Below are 27,488 nucleotides of genomic sequence, written 5' to 3'. Positions count from 1 at the left end.
CCTCCTCATCTCTCCACTCCAGCCACACTGGTCTTTCTGTCCCTTGAAAACCTGAAATCTATTCCCACCCTAGGACCTTTGCACTGGCTGTTCTTCCTGGAATGCTCTTCCCCCTGATCCTTGAATGACTGTTTCCTTTCTGTCATTAACATCTCACTGAAATGTCAGTACTCAGAGAGGCCCTTCCTGACCACAAAACTGAAGTAGCCCACCCAGTCACTCCCTATCACATCACCCTATTCTCTCATATATGTTCTCCTCTCTGTGTGTCTGACTCTATTCTGGATGGTAAGTCCCACAAGGGCTAGGACCTTGTCTTTCTTCTTCACCATTACATATCTGCAGGACTTAGAACAGTGCCTGAACATGGCAGTGCTTGATATCTGTTGTCGAAAGAGTGAATGAATGGATAAATGAGTTAGTAACAGAGCTAGGACAAGAACCCAGGCCTCCTGCCATCCAGTTCCGTGTTCCTCCCTGATGCCATGTCAAGTTGTAGTTTTCACCAGTTTGATTGCTTTCTTGCTGTTCAGCAGATGCTTGGCATCCTTCAACTCTCAGCTGGTTCCAGCTCCTAGTGATAAACTAAATGGCCACAAAGGAGCAGGAAGGAGAGGAAGGAGGGCATCTGAATAAATCATGAAGTATGTGGTCATCCCCCAAAATAATGAGAATTAAACACTCAATCATCCAATTACATTTAGTAAACACTTATTACCTACCAGGCATTCGGCAATTTACCAGGGACAAAAAGACAAACATACTCTGAAGGGTCTGACAGTATCCAGGAGGAGATGGCGGCCCTAGTGGTGAGGCTTGACATGGTGTGATGGGCCTGAGAACAAAGTAACAGATGCTGTGGAAACACAAAGTAGAGAGTGATGAACACTGCATGGAGTGGGCAAGAATTCAGGAAGACAACCAGAGAGTGGAGCTTTTGAACTGAGTCTTAAAGAGTGAATACCTGCTATTGAAAACTCATAATCTGGGCTTTCACATGAAAAGTACAGGGCTTCCCTGGTGGCGCAGTGGTTGAGAGTCTGCCTGCCAATGCAGGGGACACGGGTTCGAGCCCTGGTCTGGGAGGATCCCACATGCCGCGGAGCAACTGGACCCGTGAGCCACAACTACTGAGCCTGCGCGTCTGGAGCTTGTGCTCCACAACAAGAGAGGCCGCGACAGTGAGAGGCCCGCGCACCGTGATGAAGAGTGGCCCCCGCTCGCCGCAACTGGAGAAAGCCCTCGCACAGAAACGAAGACCCAACACAGCCAAAAAATAAAAACAAAATAAAATAAAATAAAAATAGCACAGTATTCTTTATTTAAAAAAAAAAAGAAAGAAAAGAAAAGTACAGTTGTGTTTCCCCTTCATTTTACTTGACAAAAGAAAAATCACTTTAGAAAGGCATACAGGATGACTCTGGTAGTTGAAAGAACCACGTATTAATAAACAGAGAAATTTCCATCTGGGAAACTTTTTTTTTAAGATGGGATAGTTCTCTATGTCTTGCTACAAAAAGTCCACCAAAACAATTTCATCTTCCCTGAGGGTCTTGTGGTAAAACCACTGAGGCAATTACCTACATGATGAAAGACCACCCAACTAAAGAACTACTTCCCTATAAAACCACAGGCCATCCCCTTGAAGAAATGTGCTGTCATGTAAAAACAAGGTTTTACAGCAAGTGAAAGAATGAAGTAGATCTATGTGAATTGATATCAAGAGATACATTATTACATAAAGACAAGAAAGCTTCAGTACACTGGATATTGTCGCTATTATTGTTATTATGTTGGGATCTGTCTAGGACTACCGAGAAGAATAAGGGCAAATGTAACAATCTCTGAGGTGTGGGATTATGAGACACACTTTCTGAGGCCTATATTTTGGTACTATTTTAATTGTTTACAACAAATTGCGCTATTTTGGAATTTAAACATAAAGACTTGTTTAGAACACAGTTCTGATTGGTTTTATAATGCTTACGAACTTGTGCTTGTCTCTACATTCCAGAACATATAAAAAGAGGATTTCCCTAAATTATACCATTTGCTAACACTTGAAGGAAAAAATAAACTGAGACCCAGAAAGATAATGTGATTTTTCTCACACTATGACTCCTAGACTAGTACCTTCAGCTCCACAGTCCTTGATTTCATGCTGAGGATTCAAATATATAAATATATCCATCTTAACTTACACTTTTGGAAATTTAGCAATATTGCTTTGTGGAAAACTGTGCAACAATTTATTGTAATAGTTACAGGCCAGTACTTTCCCCAGAAAACAATTCAAATAGAAGTCTCTTGAATATTACCTCTAGTCCTTGTGCATATCTTAGAATACTCAGTAAATTCTTTGAATAGATAGGTCCCTTCCATTCAGTTTAAAGTAGTTACTGAGCACTTATGATGTGTTCTAGCCACAAGGGGTACAGCAGTAAGAAAATGAGGCAAATTCTCTGTACTTGTGGAGCTTAGATCCCAGTGGGGAAAACCCCATAAGCAAGAAAAAACATAAATAACGGATATAATTTCAGGTAAACATATAGTAAGGATATAATGAACCAAGTAAAATGATAGTGACAAGAGTGCTATTTTTGAAAGGTCAGGAAGGCCCTTAAAGGAAGGACATTAGATCAGAGACCTGGACGAAGGAGGGAGCCATGCAGAGTTCTGAAGGGAAAGCATTACAGGAGTACAGTCAGAGTCAGTGCCCTGAACAGGAAGAAGAATTCCTTCTTTTCCTGAAAAGGTAAAGAACATCCCAAAGAAAGAGCTCTCAAAGTTTGGTATGTTAAGGTTTCACTCTTGTTGCTGTTGTTATAAGGTTTAAAGGTCTAGTGCTGTAAATTTCTCTCTATTGCTTACAAATTTGAGAATGAATTTTATTTAGGAATATAAGTCTGGTACAAAAGTACTGTCTTATCTATGTGTCACCTTCTGCCAGTGTGGTATATATATATATACAATGGAATATTACTCAGCCATAACAAAGAATGAAATACTGCCATTTGCAGCAACATGGATGGACCTAGAGATTATCATACTAAGTGAAGTAAGTCAGAAAGAGAAAGACAAATACCATATGATATCACTTATGTGTGGAATCTAAAATACCAATTTATCTACAAAACAGAAATAGACGCACAGACATAGAGAACAGACTTGGGGTTGCCAAGGAGGAGGGGAGATGGGGGGAGGGAAGGATTGGGAGTTCAGGATTAGCAGATGCAAACTGTTATATACAGGATGGATAAACAAAAAGGTCCTACTGTATAGCAGGGGAAACTATATTCAATATCCATGATAAACCATAATGGAAAAGAATATGAAAAAGAATATATATTTTTATAACTGAGCCAATTTGCTGTACAGCAGAAATTAACACAACATTGTAAATCAACTATACTTCAATAAAATAAAAGTAAAAATTAAAAAACCTTCTGCCTATCACAAAGGCACAGAATCCAACGCCTAAGAGTCTTTCCAAAGTTGTTCATTCCACAGAGAGAGACGAGGCCCAACCAAAAGTGCCCCAGGCTTAAATCTGCTCCCCGTCCCCACTCCCACCCCCAGCAGAACGGGCTGCCTAGAATATGTAGCTGGGAGAGTCATCCAAGACTCAAGAGAGAGGAACTCCAGAAGACACCGTTGGTGTTCTCAGCTTTTAGCCCCTACACACCCAACTCTGGTGGGGACAGAAATGACAGTCTATCCTTCACAGTGGGGAGAATGAGGCTCAGAGAAGTGGGTGGCTTGCCCAGGATCACACAGAAAGCCAACTCTGTTTGCTAACCTTCTCTCTGTTGCCTGTGTCATGTTCCAGGCCAGGGACCACATGGGTGGAATTCAGGCTCCATTTTCAGGAAATGTGACTGTTGCTTTTTCATTTACACAAAAATGAAAAATAAATAACAGATGTTTGAATACATGTTGCAACTCATCTTACTGGAACTTAAAAGTGCATTCTGACTGAGAAAATTAAATTAGAAAATCCACACAGCAAAAAAGATGTTTTGAATGAAATGCACTTTGTCTTTCTCTCTCTCTCACACACACACACACAAACAATATCTCGTTGTTTCTTCTTCAGGGAGCAGCTGTGAAGGAAACTGGGGGAGGGAGATGAACATAACATCCATCTTTGTGTTTCATACAGAGCGAAGCTTTTAGGCCAGCCTTCCTGAACTGGAGGGGGTGTGGCATGCATTAAAATTAAACATCAATGACCTGAGAAGCTTATAAAATAGCTTGGGAGAAGCCAGTCACCAAGAGAAGGCATCTCAAATTGGATGATTTTGCATGTGGAAACTGCTTTCACCTTGATAAAAAAGGTATGTACTGTGGTATTAATTTTCATTTATGATAAATAATGCTTAAAATAGAGACCGTCTTGAGTTTTCATTGCCGCTTTTCAGCTAAAAATAGTAACTAACAAAACTGAGGGCCTTTGGCCAGTTGCTTTGCAGACTTAGTCTCATTTTTCCATAAACATCCTTACAAAGAAGATATTGTTAGTGCCATTTTTCAGATGAGAAAACTGAAGTTCAGATATCCTAAGCAACAGGCCTAAGCTAAGACCACCAACAAATGCCAGAACTGGGGTGCCAACGCAGTGCTGACTCACCTCAAAGTCTTCTGCTGGCACTACGCACCCCCCTCTATACTATATGAGACAATGAGGAATTGTTCCATACACCAATACTGTGACAGATGAATTCTCAGGGGGTTGTTATCCACTGTGCATTACAGTAAAATTGACCGAAAAGTTAATTGGAATGCACTATGTGAATAGAAAATGCATTTAATATTAATAGAATTAATTATTATTAAATTAAATTAAATTAATAGAAAATGCAAAAATATTTTCTTCAGAAGATACGTTTTCTTGTTAGATTCAATAGCGAAATGGTTTTTAAGACCCATTTACTTGTGGAAATGTATTTTTTTCTTGGTCATGTGAAATCTAAAAGCCTAGTCCTTAATATTCTGCAGCTCCTTGAGACCAGGCACCAGGTCCAGGCTAACATGCAGGTGTGTAGACTCTTAGGAAACCTGACCTAAGTTCTGGCTTCACAGCTTGTCAGGAAGTAATCTCATTGAGTACACAGAGAATTGTCAGCACAGGACACTTCCAGTTAGGGTGTGGTGAAGATTCAATGCACATATAAAATACTGAAGCCAGGGCTCCTCCCTGGAGAAGCTCAGTGAGTGTGAGCAGTGGTCCACAGAGTCAATTCTGGCCCTGTGTGGATGCACCATAACTTAGTAGAATTATTTTTTAATTATTTAATATTTAGATAAAATAATATTTAAATTATATCTTTTTTTAAGTATTTAAAAAAATATTTAAACTCTCTTCGTTAGGACAGTCTTCCCATTAGTATCAGGAGACAATGCAAAAATAAGTCATGCATACCCAAGTTCATAGATATATGTTAATAATGTGATTTACCCTCAGAAGGTGCTCAATAAGCACTGGGTGAAGTAGAATGAGAGGGGTACTGCAAAGAAATGATGGATGTTATCAACTTTTTCTCTCACAAAAAGTTTTCATCATAGGAATAAAACTACTGCAATAAAGAGGCATCTTTAGAAGAGTAGCAGGCAAGGGGAATTAGTTTTGCTCTGAAATCCTCCTACAGAGCTAAAGAACATGTTTCAGCCCACAATAGAACATTCTGTAACAAGATATTTGTCAGAGTAAGACGGGGAACTGACTTTTGGTGGGACTGTCATGTGGTGAAATGAGACTTATCAGGTACAGAGGTAGGTGTTTATTGAAGCCACCGAAGGTAGGCACAGAAGGAAGCATGGCTCAGGGGTGTGACAGAATGGACAAGTGGAGAAGGGGCCCGAGTCCCAGCGCTCCGCCCCTTCTGGGCCTCAACTTTCCCATCTGTACACCTGAGGGGTGGCGTTGGATAAATGACCTCTAAGGTCCTGTCCAGTTTGGGGGAGGGGGTGCCTGTAGAACATGTAGAATGCGTGGCCATCCTCTGGGCTTACAATTCCTGGGCAAGGCACTGAGCTTGGAGCCTACTAGGGACCAAGAGCAGAACTTCAGTGGTTCTAAGAACCTCTTGGAAAGAAATGCAAATTTTTGTGGATTTAGGCTGGATTTTGGCATCCATCATCCCCCAAAAGGTTAAAAGACAAGTGTTGTTTACCTGGTGGTAGGGGCTGACGGGAAGTGGAGCCTCAGAGACTAAGGAAAGGGCCCCACAGCAGACGTGCTCAAGGCAGGGACTCAGGGACCACCCTTCCTCCCCCCAACCTTGCATCAGCTTTTACTCATTAGGTAACTGTTCTTTTGAAAAACGGGCAACAAAACTTCCAGAAGAAAAGTTATTGATTATTAAAGGTTATTTGGAGGTTTAGAGATTCATAAGAAAGTGGTTATAATTATTCCTGTTATGACACATCCTTTTAAATATTCAGATCTGAGAACATCTTGCTTGCATTGGTTCAGTCCTCTTCATCACAGGGAGAAAGTCAAAGCGTTGGAAATAGCTCCCGTGCAGCTACAGGCAAGGAGTTGCAAGGAAGAGAACAGACTGACAGCAAGTCAGTGAAAGAAGCAGGGAGCAGCCCAGGCTCCTACCCTGTCAACAGCACTGCAGCCCTCACCCCTGCCCATTGCCCCTCCTCAAAGAAGCTTCCACGCCCAAGGGTGCTGGGCTCAAATGCTTTTTGCACAATTACAAGTCAGCTACGGGTCCTTCTCTGGTTAAATGTACAGCATCTATGAAAAATACCCTCAACAGCATGTCGAAGGAAGGAAGGAAGGAAGGGAGGAAGGAAAAGAAATTCAGGAAACACAATATTTTGCTTCTGCTTTTCATAATAATAACTAGCATTTATTGAGCATTTTCTCTGTCAGACACTGCTCTAAATGCTCTCCTTATATTTTCTAATTTAATTCTCATGAAACTTCATGAGGTTGGTATGATTATTATTCCCACTTAATAGCCAAGGAAACTAAAGCATCCATTGGACACAGTTATACTTCGTATGTGTAGAGCCAGAATTCAAATCCAGTCAGGGTGACCCTGGAGTCCCCAGCACGCTGCTCCCTGTTAAAGTTCCCAGGCCTACTCTTGGGTTGGTAAACAGCCAAGCAGATGGGGGCAGGGTGGGGAAGTGGAGTCAGGGAGGCATTTCTTTGATGAATCTCACAGGGCACTAAATGTAATGAATGGTTTGTTTTTGGTTTTTTCTCTCATGGTTCACTTGATGGCTTCACTCTCCCTCCTTTGCCTACCCATCCCCAACACACACACATTGTTTCTGTTCATACAATAAGTACCTACTGCACCTGGCACTGAGAGGTTCTGTGCGTGAGTCCAGGGAGAATCAAAAACGATGCCCGTCCTTGAAAATGCATAATTAGGTGTGTAGGGTCAGGGGGAGCTGGCAAAATAAATCCAACAAACTCTAATACCAGGCAGAATGTGTTCTAATGGTGGCACAAAAGCTGCTAGAGAGGCTCACAGGGGTGGAGGGCCTCACAGTGACACTGATGACTGAGGTGACCCTGGGGGATGAGGGGCTCAGACGGGCTGAGTGGGAGGCTGTGCACAGAGGGACCGGCCAGCCCAGAAATTTTCCTCTGGGGACTCTGTGCCCTCAGGAGATCTGAGCGCCTCCAGCTGCTTTGTTCTCCCCACTCCAGGTCCACCTCCAGCCACCCAGCTCCAAGATGGTCCCAGCTCTGCTGCTGCTGCTTCCTGCCCTGGCTGGACTCTTCGGAGCAGCTGAGGGACAAGCTTTCCATCTCGGGAAATGCCCAAATCCTCCAGTGCAGGAGAACTTCGACGTGAATAAGGTGTGGTAAAAGGCTAAACTCCCGCTTGTTTTGCTGTCTCCTGTTTGCATAAGCATCCTACCAGGTTTGGTTTTATTTTTCTGCTTTAATGGCCACAGCAAGCCTTGGGGTAGGTACTTATCTTACTGGGAGCTCCCCCAAAGCAGACCATGAGACAAGAACTGGGAAGCAGAGATGTTTTAGAAGATGAGCCCAGGAAGCCTGAGTGGGCATGTGGGGAAACAGACAGAGAAGGCAGGAAAGCAGTAAAGCGTGAGTTCATGAGCAGGTTACTCTGTGAACAATGGGGTTCAATCCTGCTGGGGATCCTCTGAGGAAATATGTAGAATGTGCCTCAGGTTGTCCCACGGACGGATGTAGGTGGGCAGTGGGAGCTCCCATGGCACTGGCCAAGCCTGTGGCAGAGAAGGAGACCCAGGGGCTCCAGGTGGGAAGCTGGCAGTGTGTATGGGAAGCCCGCTGTGATGGAGGTGAGCCCAGAGGTGGGCTGAAAGGACATGGGACAGGGCATTGACAGCAGCTGCTGCAGAAATATTATCCTCACTCTACAGCTAAAGAAGCTGAACGTCAGAGAGCTTGCAACCCACTCAGTTCACACAGCCAGTAAATGCAGAGTAAGATTCAAAACTAGGCTTCCCAGGAGTGCAGGACCCCCACAGGTTACTCAAACAGAGCCCAGGGGAGGACAGCACTCCCCCAAGGGGCTTTCTTGTTACCTGCACTAAAAAGATGTTGATAGAATCAACTCCCCCATATATGGTAAGGATTGTCTTTTCACCTTATTGATGTGTCTTTTGAGCACAAAACTTTTTAATATTAATGACGTCCAATTTATCTATTTTTTCTTTTGTTGCTGGTGCTTTTTGTGGCATATCTAAAAAAATTGCCTAGTCTAAGGTTATAAAGATTTACTACTATAGTTTCTTCTAAGCGATTTACAGTTGTAGTTCTTACATTTAAGTCTTTGATTCATTTTAAGTTAAATTTTGTATATCATGTGATATAGGAGCCAAACTTCTTTCTTTGGCATGAGGATATCCAGTTGTTCCAGGATGGTTTGTTGAGAAGACTATTCTTTCGCCATTGAATAGTCTTGATACCCTTGTTGAAAATCAGTTGACCGTATGTGTAAGAGTTTATTTTTGGACCCTCAATTCTATTCTATTAATCTATATGTCTATCCTTATACCAGCACAGTATAGTCTTGATTACTGTAGCTTTGTAGTAAGTTTTGACTTCAGAATATATGAGTTCTTCAACTTTGTTCTTCTGGCTATTCTGGACCCTTTGTATTTCCGTATAAATTTTAGGCTCATTTTGTCAATTTCTGCAAAGAAGCAAGTTGGAATTTTGATAGAGACTGTATTAAATCTGTTGGTCAATTTGGAGAGTATTGCCATTTTAACAATTTTAAGTCTTCCTATCCATGAACATAGGATGTCTTTCCATTTACTTAGGTCTCCTTTAATTTATTTCAACGATGTTTTGTAGTTTTCAGAGTATGTTTTATGCTTCTTTGGTTAAATTTTTTCATAAGAATTTGGTTCTTTTGATGCTACTATAAATGGGATTTTCTTAAATTAATTTGCAGATTGGTCATTGTAAGTATAGAAATACATTTTATTTCTATATATTAATTCTTGTATCTTTAACCTTGCTGAATTCATTTGTTAGTTCTAATAATTGTGTGTGTGTGTGTGTGTGTGTGTATTCCTTAGGATTTTCTATATATAAAACCCTGTCATCTGGAAATGGAGATAGTTTTACTTCTTCCTTTTCATAATTATCTTTGAACACTGCATTCTCCTCATAGAGATAGAGAAACAGAGACCCCCAAAGACAAAAAGACCTTCACAAAAATATTATGAGATCATGAGGGAACATGACATGAAAAGCAACCTTCCACCTCTGAGTTTCTTCCTTTCTGGAAAATCGTGTGTCCTCGTTTTTAATTGTGGAGCATTAAAGTCACCTTAACAATAATAGAACTATTTTAAATGCATTGTATATAATGGAGATTTTCTGAGGATGCCTATGAAACCAGCTGACCTTTAAACTTATTCTTCAGTGCTTTAAATGCCTGTTAAGTTCAGTGATTTTTAATTGAAAGACGTCCTTTAACAAATGAGTGGAAAATTTATGCCCTAAATGTGGGTAGATATTTTAGCAGAGAGCCAGGTGACTGAAGCAATACTGCTACCTATTTGCAGTATGCTCTCATTTCAAATTCTGACTTTTTTGAAGGTGACTGCATCTCCTTGATTTTGTTTTGTAGAGTAATACATTTTTAAATTTCTAAAATAATTTCAATCAATATTTTGACTAGGTAAATATATTCACATGGTTCAAAATTCTAAAGATGCAAAAGGACATACAATGAAAACTTTCCTTTCCACCCCTATATCCCAGCCTCAGTTTTCCTCCCCAGTAGCAACCAGTAAAAACAGCTTATGGTGTATCTTTTGGGAGATAATATGTACATATATAAAAAGCACATACATAACTGCAGTAGGAAGAATGATGTCCATGCCATATTCCCCAGAATCTGCAAATTGTTTCTTTACATGGAAAAGGGGATTTTGAAGATGTGATTAAAGTAATGGAGCTTGAGATGGCAAGAGTATCCTGCATTATCAGGTGGGTCCAATATAATCATTAGAAGCAAAGGACCTTACCCAGCTGTGGTCAGAGAGAAGTGATGATGGAAGAAGAGTCAAAGAGATGCAGTGTGAGAGGTATTTGACCTGCTTTTGCTGCCTCTGAAGATGGAGGAAGGGATTCACAAACCAAGGAACGCAAACAGCCTCTAGATCCTGGAAAGGGCAAGAAGACAGATTCTCCGCTAGAGCCTCTGGAAAGGAATGTAGCACTGCCAGCACTTTGATTTTAACCCAGTGAGACCCGTGTCGGACTTCTGATGTACAAAACTATGAGACCATAAATTTGTGGTGTTTTAAATTTGTGGTAATTTGTTACAGCAGCAATAGAGAACTGATAATAATAACCTTTCCCCCCATTTTTACATAAAAGTTAGTTTAATATGTACACTATTTTGCATCTGGTTCTTTTTCCATTAAATGTATCTTGGAGGGGCTTCCCTGGTGGCGCAGTGGTTGAGAGTCCGCCTGCCGATGCAGGGGATGCGGGTTCGTGCCCCGGTCCAGGAAGATCCCACATGCCGCGGAGCGGCTGGGCCCGTGAGCCATGGCCACTGGGCCTGTGCGTCCGGAGCCTGTGCCCCGCAATGGGAGAGGCCACAACAGTGAGAGGCCCGCGTACCGCAAAAAAAAAAAAAAAAAAATGTATCTTGGAGATAATTACATATAGCTCTTTTAAAAGAGGGTGTATAACATTCCAGTGTATGGATGTGCCATCATTTATTTACCCAGTCCCCTACTAATGCTCACTTACACTATTTCCTGTCTTTTGTTATTACAAATAGGATTGCAATGAATAACCTTATGCATACATCGTTTCTTAATTTCAGGAGGATACCTTCTCAGAGGTGAAATTGTTGGGCCAGAGTATATGTAGTTTTAGTTTTGCTAGATATTGCCAAGTTGCCCTCATGAAGGCTGTAGATTGGAGCAGTCTCCCTCATGAAGGCTGTAGATTGGAGCAGTCTCTATGCCCAGCAATGTATGGAAGCAGGAGCGTGCCTCTCTCCCCTCACCCTCACCCGCGCAGTTGCTTACTTCCTTTAAAGATGACTCTGTGCACTGAAATTGTGGACAGAGAGCAAGCCCCCAGGGGAGGAATGATACAGGTCTTCTAAATCTTGACCACCTGCCAAAAGCCTTTGTGACCAACTCCCTGTGTGGGGTTATATGAGGAGAATTTAACCAACTCTGGAGACCCAGCTCCCCACAGTAAACACATCTGACTTTGCACACAATTCAAAGATGTCTTGAAGAATCATAAAATATTTGAGATGGCACCTTACATCATCTAAACCAATCCCTTCCTTTTACGGAGTTTAGAATTTCACATAGATTTTGACTGAAGGGGACACTGAAAGCATAGCTAAATAAAAAGCACTTTAGGAATGGACTGTGGCATTCAACCAATGCCCACACATCCGATTCACTTATTACCATTTGAGTCAATATCTTGCTCAGTGGCTACTGGGAACAATGCAGCCCATTTTGCCTGGTTACCCCAGGAAAGGGCTCTGCTCTGAAAGACAACAATGGGGAAGAGTTTGCAGGTCCCCAGAGAGTCACAGGGTTTGCTCTGCTTGTCATTGTCTCTGCAGTATCTTGGAAGATGGTATGAAATTGAGAAGATCCCAGTGAGCTTTGAGAAGGGAAGTTGCATCCAAGCCAACTACTCACTAATGGAAAACGGAAACATCAAAGTGATAAACAAGGAGCTGAGGTGAGAGGCTGTGCTTTCAAAGGCAACACACGCCCGGGAGGGAGCCCTGCAGAGACTGTCCTGGGGTGACTGGTGTCCTTGCCGTCTAGTGTGGGGAAGATGCAGACATTGCTGGGTCTGGGCTGCCTGCTCATGACAGGTCCTGAGAGGAAAGCTTTTGGCAGGCAGAATGGTAGGGACTAGAAGTCACTCATTCATTTCCATGACCACTTGCCGAGCACCTTATTGTGTCCCACACCCTGTGAGATGTCCTAGGGACTCAATGGTAACACAAACTGCAAGGTTCCTGCTCTCACTGCAAAACAGACCCTCTGGTAGCAAAGGACAGCAAAGGACCCCCTTGTCTGACCTCCAAACCAAGAGAGAAGCACTTTCTATATCATCTGCTGATTGAGGGCATCCAGCATAGCTTGAATCCTTCCAGAAACTGGGAGCTCAACATCTTCCATGACAATTTATCCCATCTCCAGACAGCTTTAACTCTTAGAAAACTCCTTTTCTTATTAAGCAAGAATCAGATACATACATAGTCACACTCTAGGTTGTGTGAACAGGAGAACCTACAGAAAGATATTTTTCTATTACTTCTAACAGACTGATATTTGATCCCAAAATTCATCCTTTAGAAAGCAAATATAAACTTAAAAAGAAACCTAGGAAGAACTCCTACCCACCTGCCATCAACAAAGATAAGAATAACAATAAACAATGGTAACTAATATTAATTAAACATTTCCTATGTGCAAGGCACTGTTCTGTATGTGTATGTATATATACATGTGTGTACATATACATCTATTTATGTATGTACATGTAAATGAGCATAGATATTCATTTAATCCCCATAGCAACCTGAGGTTCTCTTTTTATGGATGAGGAAAATGAGGTACAGAGAGGTAAAGTAATTTGCCCAAGGGTCACACAGCTTATAAGTGATGAAGCTGAGATTCAACACCAGGGAGAAGTGAAATGGTGAAGAGAACAGAAGATATATGAAAGAGGCGGGGCATGAATGGTTGCCATTCCTGTTTCCTAAGTTGTCTAAGAACTGTGTTCAACTGCAAGAAAACAACTACCACCCAGCCTGGAGTTACTCAGGCTCAGAGAGGCTTTGCATGGCCATCCTATTCCCATTAAGCTTCCTGTGAGCCACAGTACAGTGGGCTGACTCTCTGACCCCACGTAAACCAAAGAAATAAAGTAAGAATCTTGAGCAACTCTAAAGAAAAATCCCACTCATTTCAGAGCCCAGTGAGGGCTACAGGAATTGAGATGCAGACCCCCAGAAGGTCTCACAGGAATTTTATAGGTCCCAAAGTAACAATGACTTTATTTGAAATATTTTGTGCCATTCTAAGGTCAAGAGTCAGACAATGACACAGATCCCAAAACCCATCAGATGCCCCCAGCTCTCCTTCTGAGTTGGCCAGGAATCATCTTTAACTGTACCCGGAGTATTAGGTCACTCTGCCTCTAGGGTCACTTCTACTTAAGAGCAAAGGCATATGGAGAAAGGTTTGTTAGTCAGAAAAATGATATAGATTCTGCAGAACAAGCAGGGGGCATGGCAGGGAGCCTGAGCAAAATACCCTTAGCCAGTGTCAGAATGCTGGGGCCAAAACAGCTGGCTCAGGGCTGGGAGCTGAGGGGGTTAGGTGCCCAGTTTCAAATCCTGGTTCTACTACTTACTAATGATGTGATCTTAGGTTAGTTATGGTAATTTTCTAGGCCTCAGTTTCCTCCTCTGTAAATTGGCAATAATCATAGTACATCTGTCCATAACGCTGTGTGAACATTAAATGGGGTAACACATGTAAAGCACTTAGAACAGTGTTCAGCATGTGGTAATCATTTAATAGTACCTATTATTGCTAATATGCTGCTACCCTTGAAAATACAAATGCATTTTTCCTATGAACAAATTGTGAGTTTATGATCAGAGACTGGTATTTTGAAAACTGTCCTGGAGCAAAACATAAATGATGGTGAAAAGGGGGAAAGTCTGTTGGGAAGAGAGTGGTTTGTTGCTAAGCAACTGCATGCAGATAGAAATGGACCATCTTCCATCTTACAGGTTGACTCCCAGGTGAGAGCGGGGCATGGTCTCCAGCCCTACTCAGTGATAAACAGACTATGCAATCCAGGAGCATCAGAGAACATTTCCCACCCCCAACCCCCTTACCTGCTGCTTATTGTCTGGCTTCTAGGATATCCATCCCCACTAACCATAGCCTACTGACTTTCTAACACATGCCATTGCTCCAATTTTAGTTTGTCTGCCCCTCTGAGAACTGGTGAACAGGAAACTCCTCTGTTGGCCTGCTAGGAAGAGCACCCTCCTTCATAGCCTCTATCCCTAGGTCTTTCCCCTTTCCCTTAGATCCAGGGGGTCATTGGAAGTTATCCAGAAATGGGGCCAGCTCCCTTCAAAAGAGTGAAAGTATTTCATCCATCCAAGCAAAAAGACCATTGCTTTTAAGACACCACCATTTTATATACCACTAAAAAAGAAATGACACTAACAATTGTAAGGTGGCATTAATTGTAAGATGCACATTTCCTCACATCTAATGTCTCTGAGATCTGGATGCCTGGTAGAATCCCTGAAGTGAGGTAAATGTTTCCTCACTGTCTGCTTTGACCTGGCCTACATCAGAATCTCCCACACTCAATCAGAAGCTTGCTGAACTGGATGGGATCTCAGAGCTATGAACCCAGGCATATGAACCCCTTTATGGGACAAATGATGCCACGTGATATCACTGAGGCCCAAAGAGGGGGAAACTTTGCAGATCTCCAGATTCCACTTTTTACATGATTTTCAGTAATCCAGTCAGTCCTTATTTTTTCCTTTCTCAGTTTTAAAGAAGCGAATCTTTGTTCTGTGTTGGGTTGTTTTATTTGCTTGTTTTTCCATTCCCTTTTCCTCCCTCTTGGTTTGGAGCCCAGGAGCAGCAAATGGCCTTGCAGGCTACTACATACACTCCAAAAAACAGTGTTGAAATACCAGGGCCTCACGTATTTTCCAGTCCGGGGGCATTGCAATTGTTGATTCTTATCACCCAAAAGCTGTCTTCCTCTGTTCCATCTCAGAGACAGCAAGAAAGCAAAGGGGAGGGAATGGAATTAGGACCCAACCTGTTTTCAAGAACCTCCTACCCAGAACTTGCAATGTTGGCCACCATGATTGTTGGTGTCACAAATCTTGCTTTTCCTTGATTTGGGGCTTTTAATGAGTTCAGGTTTTTTGGTTTTGGTTTTTAACTCATTGCAGAGCTGATGGAACTGTGAATCAAATTGAAGGTGAAGCCACCCAGGAGAACATCACGGAGCCCGCCAAGTTGGGAGTTAAGTTTTTCTGGTGTAAGTATACACTCGCAGGAGGTGTCAGGGACGGGAGATATGCAAACGGAAGGCTAGAGCCCTGGGTCAGAGCACTCCCATCACATCTGAGTGTCACCCATATTGATTCAATGCATAATTATTCATTGAGCACCTCCTACCTGCCATCATGCACTGGGCTAGGCCCTGGAGATGCAAAGATGAGCAAGACAGAGCTGGCCCTCGTCCCTGAGAAGCTTACATGTCAGTGTGGATACTGATGAGCACCCAGGTGATTTACTATAAAACTACAGTAAGTGTGTCAATAGAGGAAGCAGAGATTGGAGGCCACTGGGCTTGAGCCGTAGGAGACCCAAGCCAGTCTTGTTTCCCAGAGGAAACCAGTAACTGAAAAATTAGTAGTTATTAGCAGAACAACTAACATGTGAGAAATCTTGGAGGTAAGAGATGGTAAGAGTGAAGGTAAGTTGGAGTCCTGGCTCTGTCTGCCATTTTCTAGCCAAATTGTTGGAGTTTCATTTGGGTCCACCTTCCCCTTAACTTTAAAAAGCTGGGCTGGGCAGTGAGTTTTCCTTGGTGTTTGGAAGTGGAGTTACTGAATAATATCCTCTGAACTGAAAAGGAACTTTGAGACTCGAAACGAAGCAGACAACTCCATAAAGAACAATTAAGAAGTTTATTGTGGGTAGAATCAGGTGGACGACCCTCAGAGGCATTCACAGCTGCACTGCATTCCGCTAAAAGGGGTACAGGGGCACTTAAAGGAGCCAAAGCTAAAAATAGAATGACTACTAAAGAGAAGCATGTCCACATTGACAGGAACTGAGGGGTTTTCCTCCCCGCACTCTCACCCCAGGGGTCTCGTGACCATTAACCACCTGTGTCAGCAAAAGGCATTCTTCTAGTTTTCATGTCAGATGAAGTTTATAAGGAACTAATCTGGCTTGGGTGTATTCCTTGTGAGTAAGCTAAAGCTCAGTCTCACAAAAAAAGGGAGAGGGTAGGACCGCAGGCCTAAGATGGAGCTGACAAAATGGAGCCAGTGTGGTTCAGCCACACACTTGACTTGGACCTTGGCTGTGGAGGTCACGTTCACAGAGGAAGTTTCTGGATTCAGATGGGGAAAGTAAATCCTCCATCTCTCTTAAGGACCATTTTAATGTTGAGCTTTCAACACTATACAGATGTCAGTGAATCATAACCTGTTACCACCTGATTTACCGTATTCTTAAGAATGGTGGGATTTTCAAAGTTCGCACAAGAAGAAAAACAAGCAGACCAACATTAGCCCCTACCTCCTTCCGTAGGTGGGTTCTAGAGGAAGCTGGGTGGTACAAACTTGGAAAGCCTGGGGCCCCTGACCTTACGTTCTTGCCTCCGTTTAGCTAAGTGGTTGTTCCATACGCACTAGTGCTAAATGCCGCCTGTTGGTCCAGGGGGTACAGCCAAACCTCCCAGGTATTATGGACTTCCAGGTACCAACCTGCAATCAGGGAGTGGGGGGGATCCAGAATTATGACTCTGAACTCTGGCTGCACACTGGAATCACTGGGGAGCTTTCAAAAGTACCAATAGCCTCCAGTTCAGAATTTGGGAGTCAGGGTGAGGGGAGGTGGGCCTGGTATTTTTCAAAGTTCCCATATGATTCGCATGTGAAGTCACAATTAAGAACCACTGATGTAGAAGAATTAGAACCCCAGAGCCTGGCTTCCAGGGTCCTAGAGGTGAAGGTTTCTCTTGCCCTGGCCCCTCCTAATACTGCCTTTCTCTGGTTTTCAGTTATGCCATCAGCTCCATACTGGGTCCTGGCCACCGACTATGAGAACTACGCCCTCGTGTACTCCTGTACCACAATCATCTGGCTTTTTCACATGGATCATGTTTGGCTCTTGGGAAGAAACCCTTATCTCCCTCCAGAAACAGTGACCTATCTCAAAGATATCCTGACCGCTAATGACATTGACATTGAGAAAATAACTGTCACAGATCAGGTGAACTGCCCCGAGTTCCTATAACCAGGCTCTAAAGGGAGGCTGCATTCACTCCATGTTCCTTCTTTTGCTTTGCTTTTCCCCCACACCACCCCTCATAAAGACAAACCAAACCACCGCAGCAAACTATTACAAATACCAGAAGGGAAATGTGGCAGCAGAAGCTAGTGGAGAGAACTCAAGGCAAGTTGGCCCAAACACTTAGCCATGCACCATCCTGTTACCTTGCAAGCCTGATAATAAACTTGCTGCTGACCTGCTGTGCTCACAGTAGACTACAAATTGGACTAATTATTGGGGTTTTTAATTCTAAGCTTGTGTTTGGAAATCCTTAAGCAGTTATGTTGAAAAAAAAAAAAAAGCAGCACTGAACAGTTTAAAGGTAACAATCTTGTTTCTAGAAAGGGAAAGCTGATGGCAAAGGCACATACCAGGTGACCTGAATCCAGGTGGGCCCATCCTGCAGTAGGCAGTCCATAGCGGGGAATCATTTGGAGTTTTTGAGTCTCTGACAGGCAGTTTCCTGGAAGCATTTACTTTCTTATCAGGAGGTCTTCAGAGTCAGGTGAAGAATGGGACCATCTTGGGTCTGTGCAAGGAAGAAAATCTATGAGGGTGAAGCTATGGGAATTTTTTTAAGAAAATAATTTTTGGGCCTTTTATTCAACTGATATTTACTGGGACCCAACTGCATTCCAGGCATTGAAAAATACAGAATCCCTCTCCTCCCACAGCAGCTCACAGACTAGGGAGGGAGATTGACAAGTAAAGACACAATTTTAATCCAAGCTGAGGGGTCCATAGGCAGAGGCATGTGGAGGGAGCCATGGGAGCTCCGAGAAGGTCTCATCCCCTGCCAGGCATAGGTACCCACAAGGTTGTACAGTCACATCTCAGAGTGTCCCAGCTTCAAGGAGTCAGGAACAACCAGGAGTTTGTTGTTGTTGTTGTTTTTTACATTTTACTATTAAAATCAGAACAATCTCAAAATCATCACCCTGCGATTACTCTTAGGTCACATAACATTTGTAATCCACTAATGTTTTGGGAAATGAATAGAAAATATAGCCATTTGATTAGCTTTTTGCATTTTCAGCATGAATATAAAATATTTCCTTGAGCACTTGAGACGCTTCACTGCTTTATATTAAAGGTTATAAAAATTCCAAGAAAGCTTAATATGTATAATTTTACTAAATACATATGACCTCAAAATGTAGCTTGCTATTTGAAATTCCTAAAGGCTGAAAACCACTGGACAAAAAGGCGGCGATGGAGAGGTAGGTATTGAAGAAGAGCCTCTTCCCACAAGCTCCGCCTGCTGTTGCATCTGTGCTTTATCACACTGCCCACCCCACCAGAGGGTACCTGGCTCCTCTTCTAAAGTACAGTTCTTCCCAAGAGTGTTAAGCTACTTATCTCTCTCTTAACTCATGGTGCAAGACAAGCTGATTGTGTTCCTCTTAACAGCTGTCTGGTAGCATCTAAAACAATGAACATGGCTACATTTTGCACCTTTACAGTGTAGGTATCAGGGGTGATTGAACCTCAGAAAATGGGGGGAATTCAGAGGATAGCATAGGGGCACCACGTATCTAGAGGAAACATGGGGAAAAACAACAAAAAATCCAGAAGGGAGAGCAAGAGAAGGGAAATGGGAAGTAAACAGCAAAATAGATACAGTAGTAAATCCCCCTGTGCCTATGTACCCATCATCAGCTCCAACACTCATCAACATCTCACCAGTCTTGCTTCAGCTATCACCCACCCACCCCCAATTTTTTTTCAAAGAGTGTTCTGAAGCAAATCCTAAAGAGTACATCCTATTATTTTGCCTGTTAGCTACCTAAGGATAAATCTCTAGCAGGTACAGACATTTCTTAAACAACAACAAAAAATACAAGTTTACGTTTTATATCCTGCAAGTGCTCAGAGAATATAATTTAATATATGTAATTTAAAGATTATTTTATATTATCCAGATGAAAGGGAAGATATATGTACAAAAATGTTCATCATGCTTTTACTCATAGCAGCCCCCAAACTAAAATGAGCTAAACTAAAACTAAAACAGCAGAGGAATGAGATCATAAATTATGGAACAGCCACGTGTTGTAATGTGGTGTACTCATTAAAATTCATAGTTATGAAGACTACAAGACCACATGGGAGCTGTGCCTGCCCGCCCACACTTACCACTTGTGTGTGTGTAGGGGGGGTGGAAAAAGGTGGAGGAGGGGAGGAAGAGGAGGGGTCCCGCATGTGGCCTTGCTGCCTGCAGAGATAGAGTCTGGAACATGTGCTCTGCTTACCCAGCCACATCCGATAAGGCCAAGGTGTGTCCACCAGTGCTAATGACAGCCAATCCACAGGCTGAACAGAAACCTCTGATTTTTGTGGCCTACCTGGATGAAAAAGATAAATTAGGCCAATCTAATCAGAATCTGACTTTAAGAGATCCAGAGAAAGGATAATTGAAAACTCTGTAAGTCATAACCATAAGGTCGTGTAGTTTGGGGTGGCCATTTTTGGTGACGCACAACTGAAGTTATGAGAGTGCAGAACAGAAATGCAAAGATAAGCCCAGACCCCACCCAAGGTCCCACCAGCAGCTTCAGTAGCTGACTGCTGTCTGTGTCCTAGCTCCAGTTCCTGTGGAGCTTAGCTGTCTTAGGTTCCTGAGTTTGGATTTCTTTAAGATTAGGCTCACACACACACCTACACACACACACACACCTTTTTTTTGAGGTAATTTAACTTGACTGAGTGAATGTTCCTTGCAACCTCAAATAGCCCTAAGACAAAAGTGTTCACTTTTGGGGCTTCCCTGGTGGCGCAGTGGTTGAGAATCTGCCTGCTAATGCAGGAAACACGGGTTCGAGCCCTGGTCTGGGAGGATCCCACATGCCACAGAGCAACTAGGCCCATGAGCCACAACTGCTGAGCCTGCGCGTCTGGAGCCTGTGCTCTGCAACAAGAGAGGCCGCCATAGTGAGAGGCCCGCGCACCGTGATGAAGAGTGGCCCCCGCTTGCCACAACTGGAGAAAGCCCTCGCACAGAAACGAAGACACAACACAGCAAAAATAAATAAATTAATTAATAAACTCCTACCCCCAACATCTTAAAAAAAAAAAGTGTTCACTTTTTGAGTGAAAGAAAGAAGGCAGCATTGTACCTAAGTTGTACTTGTAGTTACATAAAATGATGGCATAAAATCAAGGACTAAAAGTGAACAGAGAAATGAAAGCAATTAATATGTTAGAATGGTGGAATTACTGAATGATTTATTTTCCTTTTTTATTTTTGCTGTTGGTGTTTGTCATGTAGGCCCTAAAACTTTAGACCCTAAATCTTCCTCCTAGTTCAGCCTGGCCCTCTAGCAAGTCGAGTGCCAAACCCCAAAGAAACAGGCTTCTTCCAATAATTACCTCAGGCTTCGAGACCTTTCTGGACTCTACCCTTATCACACTGCATTTCCGTTACACCTGAGATGGTGGCTTGATTTGTGAATATAGGACCTGTGATTAAAGCAATCTTTATTTACTACCAACAAGGCCCTTTGTACACTTCTAGGAGACATGAAGGGAGATAAGTAATTTAGAAAGTTTTGTTTACACAGTTGTCTAAATGTTGTGTTCTTTTATTTAAAAGTTTCCCCCAAAGCAATCACTTTCATCTTGATGATTATGAGAAACTATTAACATTTTGAATATTTGTTAAATATGGCCAACTTTTATGCTAAAATCAATATTTTGACTAAATATCAAATATGAGATGAAAATAGGTTCATCAGATCTAAGGTTTTCCAGCAGAGCAAGGTGAACTGAACTAGTTGGGAGTGCTGAGAGGTGATGTGGTGGAAAGCACACTGGGATGGGATCCAAGGACAGTCCCTGCTTCAGTCGACTTAGCCGCGTCCTCCAGCATTCCCCTCCCCTCCTGGCTGTTTCCTCACCTGCGCATTATGTCATTAAAAGAACTAGATGAGGTACCTCTAAGGACTCTTCCAGGTCAAACGTTTATAGTTCTGTGCATTATAGTTTTGTACAAAATTAATTAAGTAACTTTTTTTTCTACAAAGGAAGGGATACCTGTACCTTTATAGAGAAAAGAAGCCATAAACTTAAAAGACATAGGCAACTCTCTGAATTGTTTTGTTTCCTAATCCTTATCAGTGTATACACACACACACACACACACACACACGTACACACACTTTGTTTTTTAATCAATACGTGTATCTTTTTTCATACTATACATTATTTGGATGTATACATTTTTCCATAGGGATAAACACATACTACTCACATAACATGTTATGTTCCATAAATGCACTGGAAGTATTATATTTAACTTTCCTGAATTTTCCTAGGCTGCTAATTATAATTCAAGTATAAGAATGCCAAACTGGGCCTCCCTGGTGGCGCAGTGGTTGAGAGTCCGCCTGCCGATGCAGGGGATACGGGTTCGTGCCCCGGTCTGGGAGGATCCCATATGCCGCGGAGCGGCTGGGCCCGTGAGCCATGGCCGCTGGGCCTGCGCATCCGGAGCCTGTGCTCCGCAACGGGAGAGGCCACAACAGTGAGAGGCCCGCATACCGCAAAAAAAAGAAAAAAAAAAAAAAAAAAAAAGAATGCCAAACTTAAGTCAACTCTTCAGCCTCTTCAGAGACCCAGGGGAGTGATAGCTCATGGAATTATTTTTTTAAATCTTTTTAAAAAAATTTATTTATCTTCAGCTGCGTTGGGTCTTTGTTGCTGCACGCGGGCTTTCTCTAGTTGCGGCGAGTGGGGACTACTCTTCGTTGCGGTGTGCGGGCTTCTCACTGCGGTGCCTTCTCTTGTTGCAGAGCACGGGCTCTAGGTGCGTGGGCTTCAGTAGTTGTGACGCACAGGCTCAGTAGTTGTGGCACACGGGCTTAGTTGCTCCACGGCATGTAAGATCTTCCCAGACCAGGGATCAAACCCATGTCCCCTGCATTGGCAGGCGGATTCTTAACCACTGTGCTACCAGGGAAGTCCCGGTATGATCCTATATATAAAATGGCATATTATTCCAGGATGCATACATATGCAATAAAAGTATAATGAAATTCAGAGAATATTAAACACTAAATTCAAGGTTACCTCCAGAGGGTGGAGAGCGGGGATTGCAATTGGATACAGTAACATAGGTAGTTTCCATTGCATTGGTAATTATATTAGTTTCCTGTAGCTGCTGTAACAAATTACTACAAATTTGTGAGTCTCTTTTAAGATGTTAAATTAAAATGCTTAGAGAGTGACCCCTCCCCCCAAAATTTAGTCTTCAGAGACCTGAAGACTAAAAAACAAAAAAACTTTCAAAAACTGAGTGGATTGGATGCTAACTTCTAGCAGTAGAATTTCAGGCATTGAGGTGAGGACAGGTCAGAGGAGAAAAATTCCAGTCATATTACAAAGGCAGTCACCAGCTTCACCTGCTTTTAATCCAAGCCTTCTGTCTCCAACCCTTCCCAGGTCAAAAGAGCTGCCAGTGCTCTGTGAACCTGCTCTGTACCCAGAAGGTGACAAATGGGCCCAGGAGCTCCCTAGCCAGAATGGGCAGTACTGGAAAAGCAGGTGCCCACTCCTTCATCAGCACAGTTCAGCTGTGACTAAGCACATGTTCATTCCTTGCCTGCAGCCTGGTCAGAGCAGGACTGGTGAGGTCTGGGCCTGCACACAGAGTCAGAGGACTCTCTCCCCAAATGAGGGAGTGGTTGGTAATGATCAGGACCAGCCCTACTGTTGGATGCTATGGAAATCTACAAAACTGGGACTGACATCTCCGGCATTCTGCCTAAGGGCATTATGTCAACAAAGTGTTCTGTACATGGGGAACAGTCTATATGGGTCATTTTTGCACCTGTGAGTTACTGATATGAACAGCCTCTCTACCTTGGCAAGCTTAGAGGCTAAGGTTGTTGGCGTGTCATTTGGCATTCCTTTCTCAGCTCAGATGGCATCTCTACAGTCATCTATCTAAAACTGATTGCCCCAATTAGCACCTATCCCATACACTTTTTAAAATTTCTTTCTTACCACTTTTCACAATCTGCAATTATCTTGTTTACTTATTTGCTTATGTATTTATTGTCTATTTGTCCCACTAAAATATAGGCTTTCTGAAGACAGGAAACTTGTTTTGTTCATTCTTGTGTCCTGAGAGCTTAGGATAATGCCTGACATGTAGCAGACACTCAATAATTTTTTACTGAATGAATGAGTGAATGAACAAATGAATAAATGCCCTAGGGCCCAGAAAGAATCAGTCGTGGAAATGAAAACAATGCAAATAAATGTAAATATCCTATATTCATGTGCTTCACGACATATTCAACTAAGATTGCCTCCCAATTTGCTATTTCTGCTACGTTCCCACAATTTACCACTGGAATATCATCCCCCTCATATGCATATTCATTCTCCAAATGGAGAAACTGATGCCCAGCAAAGTGAAATGACTTGAACAAAACTATTTGGCTGGTTACAGGGATGACTTGAACTTGGACACTAATTTCTATCAGAGAAGTAATTTACTCATGGGATAATTGGGATTTTTTTACTTCTTCCTGTTCCTTTTCCCCACAAACAACAACAAAACACCTCCTATGAGAAAAATGTTTCAGTTTTGTCTCCATGAGACAAAAAACTATGGTACAAAGTCAGTGTTACATTTGGCAAGTCAGTAACCTCTACATAGGAGGCTATAGTCAAGGAATAATTACTAAGGAGGTAATTTTGGCTAGGCTTGGTGATACTCTATGTTATTAGAGATGAGTGAGAGGAGGACATCCTGCTCCCCAGGGCTACCAGACACATGAGATGTCACAAGGAAATCTTGGACTCAGACTCTGGTTATTTTTAGCATTAGGAATATGGTTTCATATGGCTAAGGGGCAACTCTACCAGGAAGCAGGGGACTGACTCATTTTATGAGACCTTCCCAGCATCTAGAGCCATCTGGACAAGGACAGCACAGGAAGCATGAGGAAGAGGAGCTTCAAACGCCCCTCCTCCCATGAGACTCTGCTGCCTCCTTCTGATTTGAGGGACAAATGCTGACTGCATGTACTTAACACGTTAATTGAGAAACTACTAATTTCTTACTAAGTGTGAATGCTTTCTCTGTGTCCAGTTCTTGTTGTCCCTTTGTGTGTTATAGAAAGTATACCCCAGCTCATTCATTCCTTCCTTCTTACTTTTTTCTCTTTGAAAGTGTCACCCATTCTGAAACTTGTTTTGAATTATGATAGAAAAGTATGACTGTCATTGAAAGGAGAATTTTTTTCATGCACACAAATAAAAGCCCTGAGGTACCATATCTTCTTATAAGTAAGTTCACTGCCAACTGACAGCAAAAGAATTACCACAGTAAAGGGAGACTCTATGAAGATGTGTGCTTTACCAAAGAATAGCCTAACTTAGAGAATCTTTCTTAGCTCTCAAACAAACCTCACCATTAACTGATATTGTTTATTAATTATGTCTAGTATCGTAACAACCACCTCTACCACCATCTTAAAGAAAGACATCTCCCTTTAAAGTCACAAAGAACAGCCAATGGGTGGCTTGTTGAGAGACAATTTTCAGTACAGCATGATGGTACCCTAAATGCTAAACACAAACTGAAAAAAAAAATCACAAAGCAATTTAAAATGAAGAAAAATTCTTATTTCAGCGTAATATAAGAAAACTGAAAGGAAACTCTTCAGGTAGTAGAGCAACTCTGTGAAAACAGAATCCACAGAACATCCCAGAAAATATTATATGAGGCTACCAAATTCAATACGGTCAAGAAACAATGTGATAGTTTTCTGCCTGAGGGACAAAGACTGGTAACCCACACAATGTTTTCAGTTCTCTGCTCTGAGGACTGGTTTGACTCATTATTTGAATTATGCCTAAGAATGCCAACAGCTCACATATTCCCTTCGGCAGGAAGGCAGCTCTTCTTGTTCTTGGAATTACTGCCTCCAAAGACAAATCCAATGTGTCAACCCTAAACCATCTACTTCATTCTTAGCTATTGGTTGGCCAGCCTGCCTTTCCCACTAGATGATGAGGGCCTTGGGGCAGGGACGCTGTCATTCATTTTTGTTTCCCTCACTTCTAGTACAGAGGAGTGAAGTTAATACGTGGGTAGGTGTGGAGCCTGCCTCAAAAATCAATCCCCTTGAAAGTATTTTTTATAATTTTATCTGTTCTATTCTTTTTTCCTATCTTTTTGGCATTTGAAGGACTTTTTAAAGTATTTTGACATACAAAGCACCGCGGACTATGTATTCCATATTAGCTTATAATAGATTTGCAACATTTATGAAGGATGGTGTTGTTAGTTCCCCTGTGGCTGTTATTTTTCTTTTATTTACTATGAATCAAGACCTTAAAATCGCTAAATAATATTCTGGATTCTAAAATGCTAGTTATAAATACTATAAATTATAAAAACTAACTTGTACCAAATATTATGGGTGACTGAAAGCAAGTTATTTCAAGAATTTACAATTGGGATCCACCCATAGACAACAGTTTTCAGAGTCTCCATATAATCTCCACATCTCATCTGCAGCAATGCTTCCAGCTGCCTGCAAAGTGCTCCATCCCCACCTCATTCGGGCTTTGCTGCTCCGTCTCAATCATGGGTAACTGCCAACATTACCTGTTTGAAGGGGGTTGCTTTAGAGTCCACATCTATTGTCTGTGTAACTCCAGGAATTCCATCAAAAAAGGCAAAATAAAAACGACAAAAAGTAGGCAAAAAAAGCACAAGATACCTCCACAGATGCCAAAAGGACAGTACTGTGGGTACAGTAGACTGCTTTTGGAGAACAGGTCTGGAGCCTGCTTGAGTTGCTCACAGTCTAGAGAGAAAGATAAACAAGAAGATCAACCATTGCAATGTAGGATTCAGAGGCCACGAAGGATTAGGAGCTGGAACCTAGGTTAGAATTGGGCACTAGGGCAGCACCAAGGAGGGGCACCTGACCCCAGTCTGAAGAGTCAGGGAAGGTTTCTCTCAGGAGCAAATCCTGATCTGCCTTTGAAGGAACAAGCTGAAGTTAGCCAGAAATAGAAGGGTGAGGAGGCAGTATCCCAGGCAGAAGAAAGACTGTCGCATGAGAGAACTCAAAGAATTCAGCAGCAAGTGGGGTCCAGGGTCTATGGAGGAGCAGTGGAATATGAAGCTAGCTAAGTAGCCAAGGTCAGATTACCCACAGCCTTGCAAACCATGACAAGGAGTTCGGAGGTCAATTTGAAGGTGAAGGGGAGTGACTGAAGGATTAAATCTAGGAAGTAATTTAACTTGCAGTGAAAAAAGTCCTTAAAGAGCAGATCAGAGGCTGGAGCCCTCTGGGAGCTAATGCTCTGCCTTCAGTTGGCTGCACAGGATGCCAGGGTCTGATGAGGAAGGGGTTGGTGAAACTCAGGTAGCAGGCTAAGGCCACCTCATTCATGACACACTGGGCATCCACCTACCACCTACCCAGACACCTTCCTCCTGGGAAGGGCACTGTCCTGAGCTGAGTGATGGCTCTGACAGCAAAGGAAGATAGAAAGGGACAGGTGAGCTTGGAAGTAGGAAGATCCATGAGGTGGCTGTTGTACTAATGTGTGTGATGATGAGGGACTGAACTAAGGCAGTGGGGATGAAAAGGACAAGTCAGATTTAGGAGAGTCTTAGAAGGCAGAATCAGGTGGACTTAGGGACCAACTGGATGTGGGAAGTGATGGGGAAGTAGGAGTCTAAGATAAGTGGTTACCAGGAGCCAAAGAGGGAGAGTAAAGATGTGAAGGCATGTTTGTGTGGGAAGATAATGAGATTCCTGACCTGCTTCCTGCCACATTTTAGGATTATCTCTTGCCACTACTGAGTATAGATCCTTTACACCTGCCAGACTAGGTCACTTGCAGTTTCCCAAAGG

General features: G+C 42.5%; 1 protein-coding gene across 2 annotated transcripts in view; it reads left to right on the top strand.

Annotated features, from left to right (window-relative positions):
* APOD (apolipoprotein D) overlaps positions 1–18,736 on the top strand; it is a 79,923-nt gene extending 61,187 nt beyond the window's left edge. For both annotated transcript variants that reach the window (XM_081235940.1, XM_081235939.1), the window contains 5 exons: positions 4,163–4,337; positions 7,679–7,831; positions 12,087–12,208; positions 15,483–15,571; positions 17,330–18,736. In XM_081235940.1, the coding sequence (XP_081092066.1) occupies positions 4,296–4,337; positions 7,679–7,831; positions 12,087–12,208; positions 15,483–15,571; positions 17,330–17,565 (642 nt within the window). In that variant the 5' untranslated portion in view covers positions 4,163–4,295 and the 3' untranslated portion in view covers positions 17,566–18,736. The remainder of the gene's footprint in view (positions 1–4,162; positions 4,338–7,678; positions 7,832–12,086; positions 12,209–15,482; positions 15,572–17,329) is intronic.
* The last annotated feature ends 8,752 nt before the right edge of the window (positions 18,737–27,488 follow it).

Source organism: Mesoplodon bidens (assembly GCF_964165515.1).
Source record: "Mesoplodon bidens genome assembly, chromosome: 5".
NCBI lineage: Eukaryota > Metazoa > Chordata > Mammalia > Artiodactyla > Ziphiidae > Mesoplodon > Mesoplodon bidens.
The sequence above is the reverse complement of the archived record's forward strand: the minus strand, read 5'-3'. Positions and strand labels throughout refer to the sequence as shown.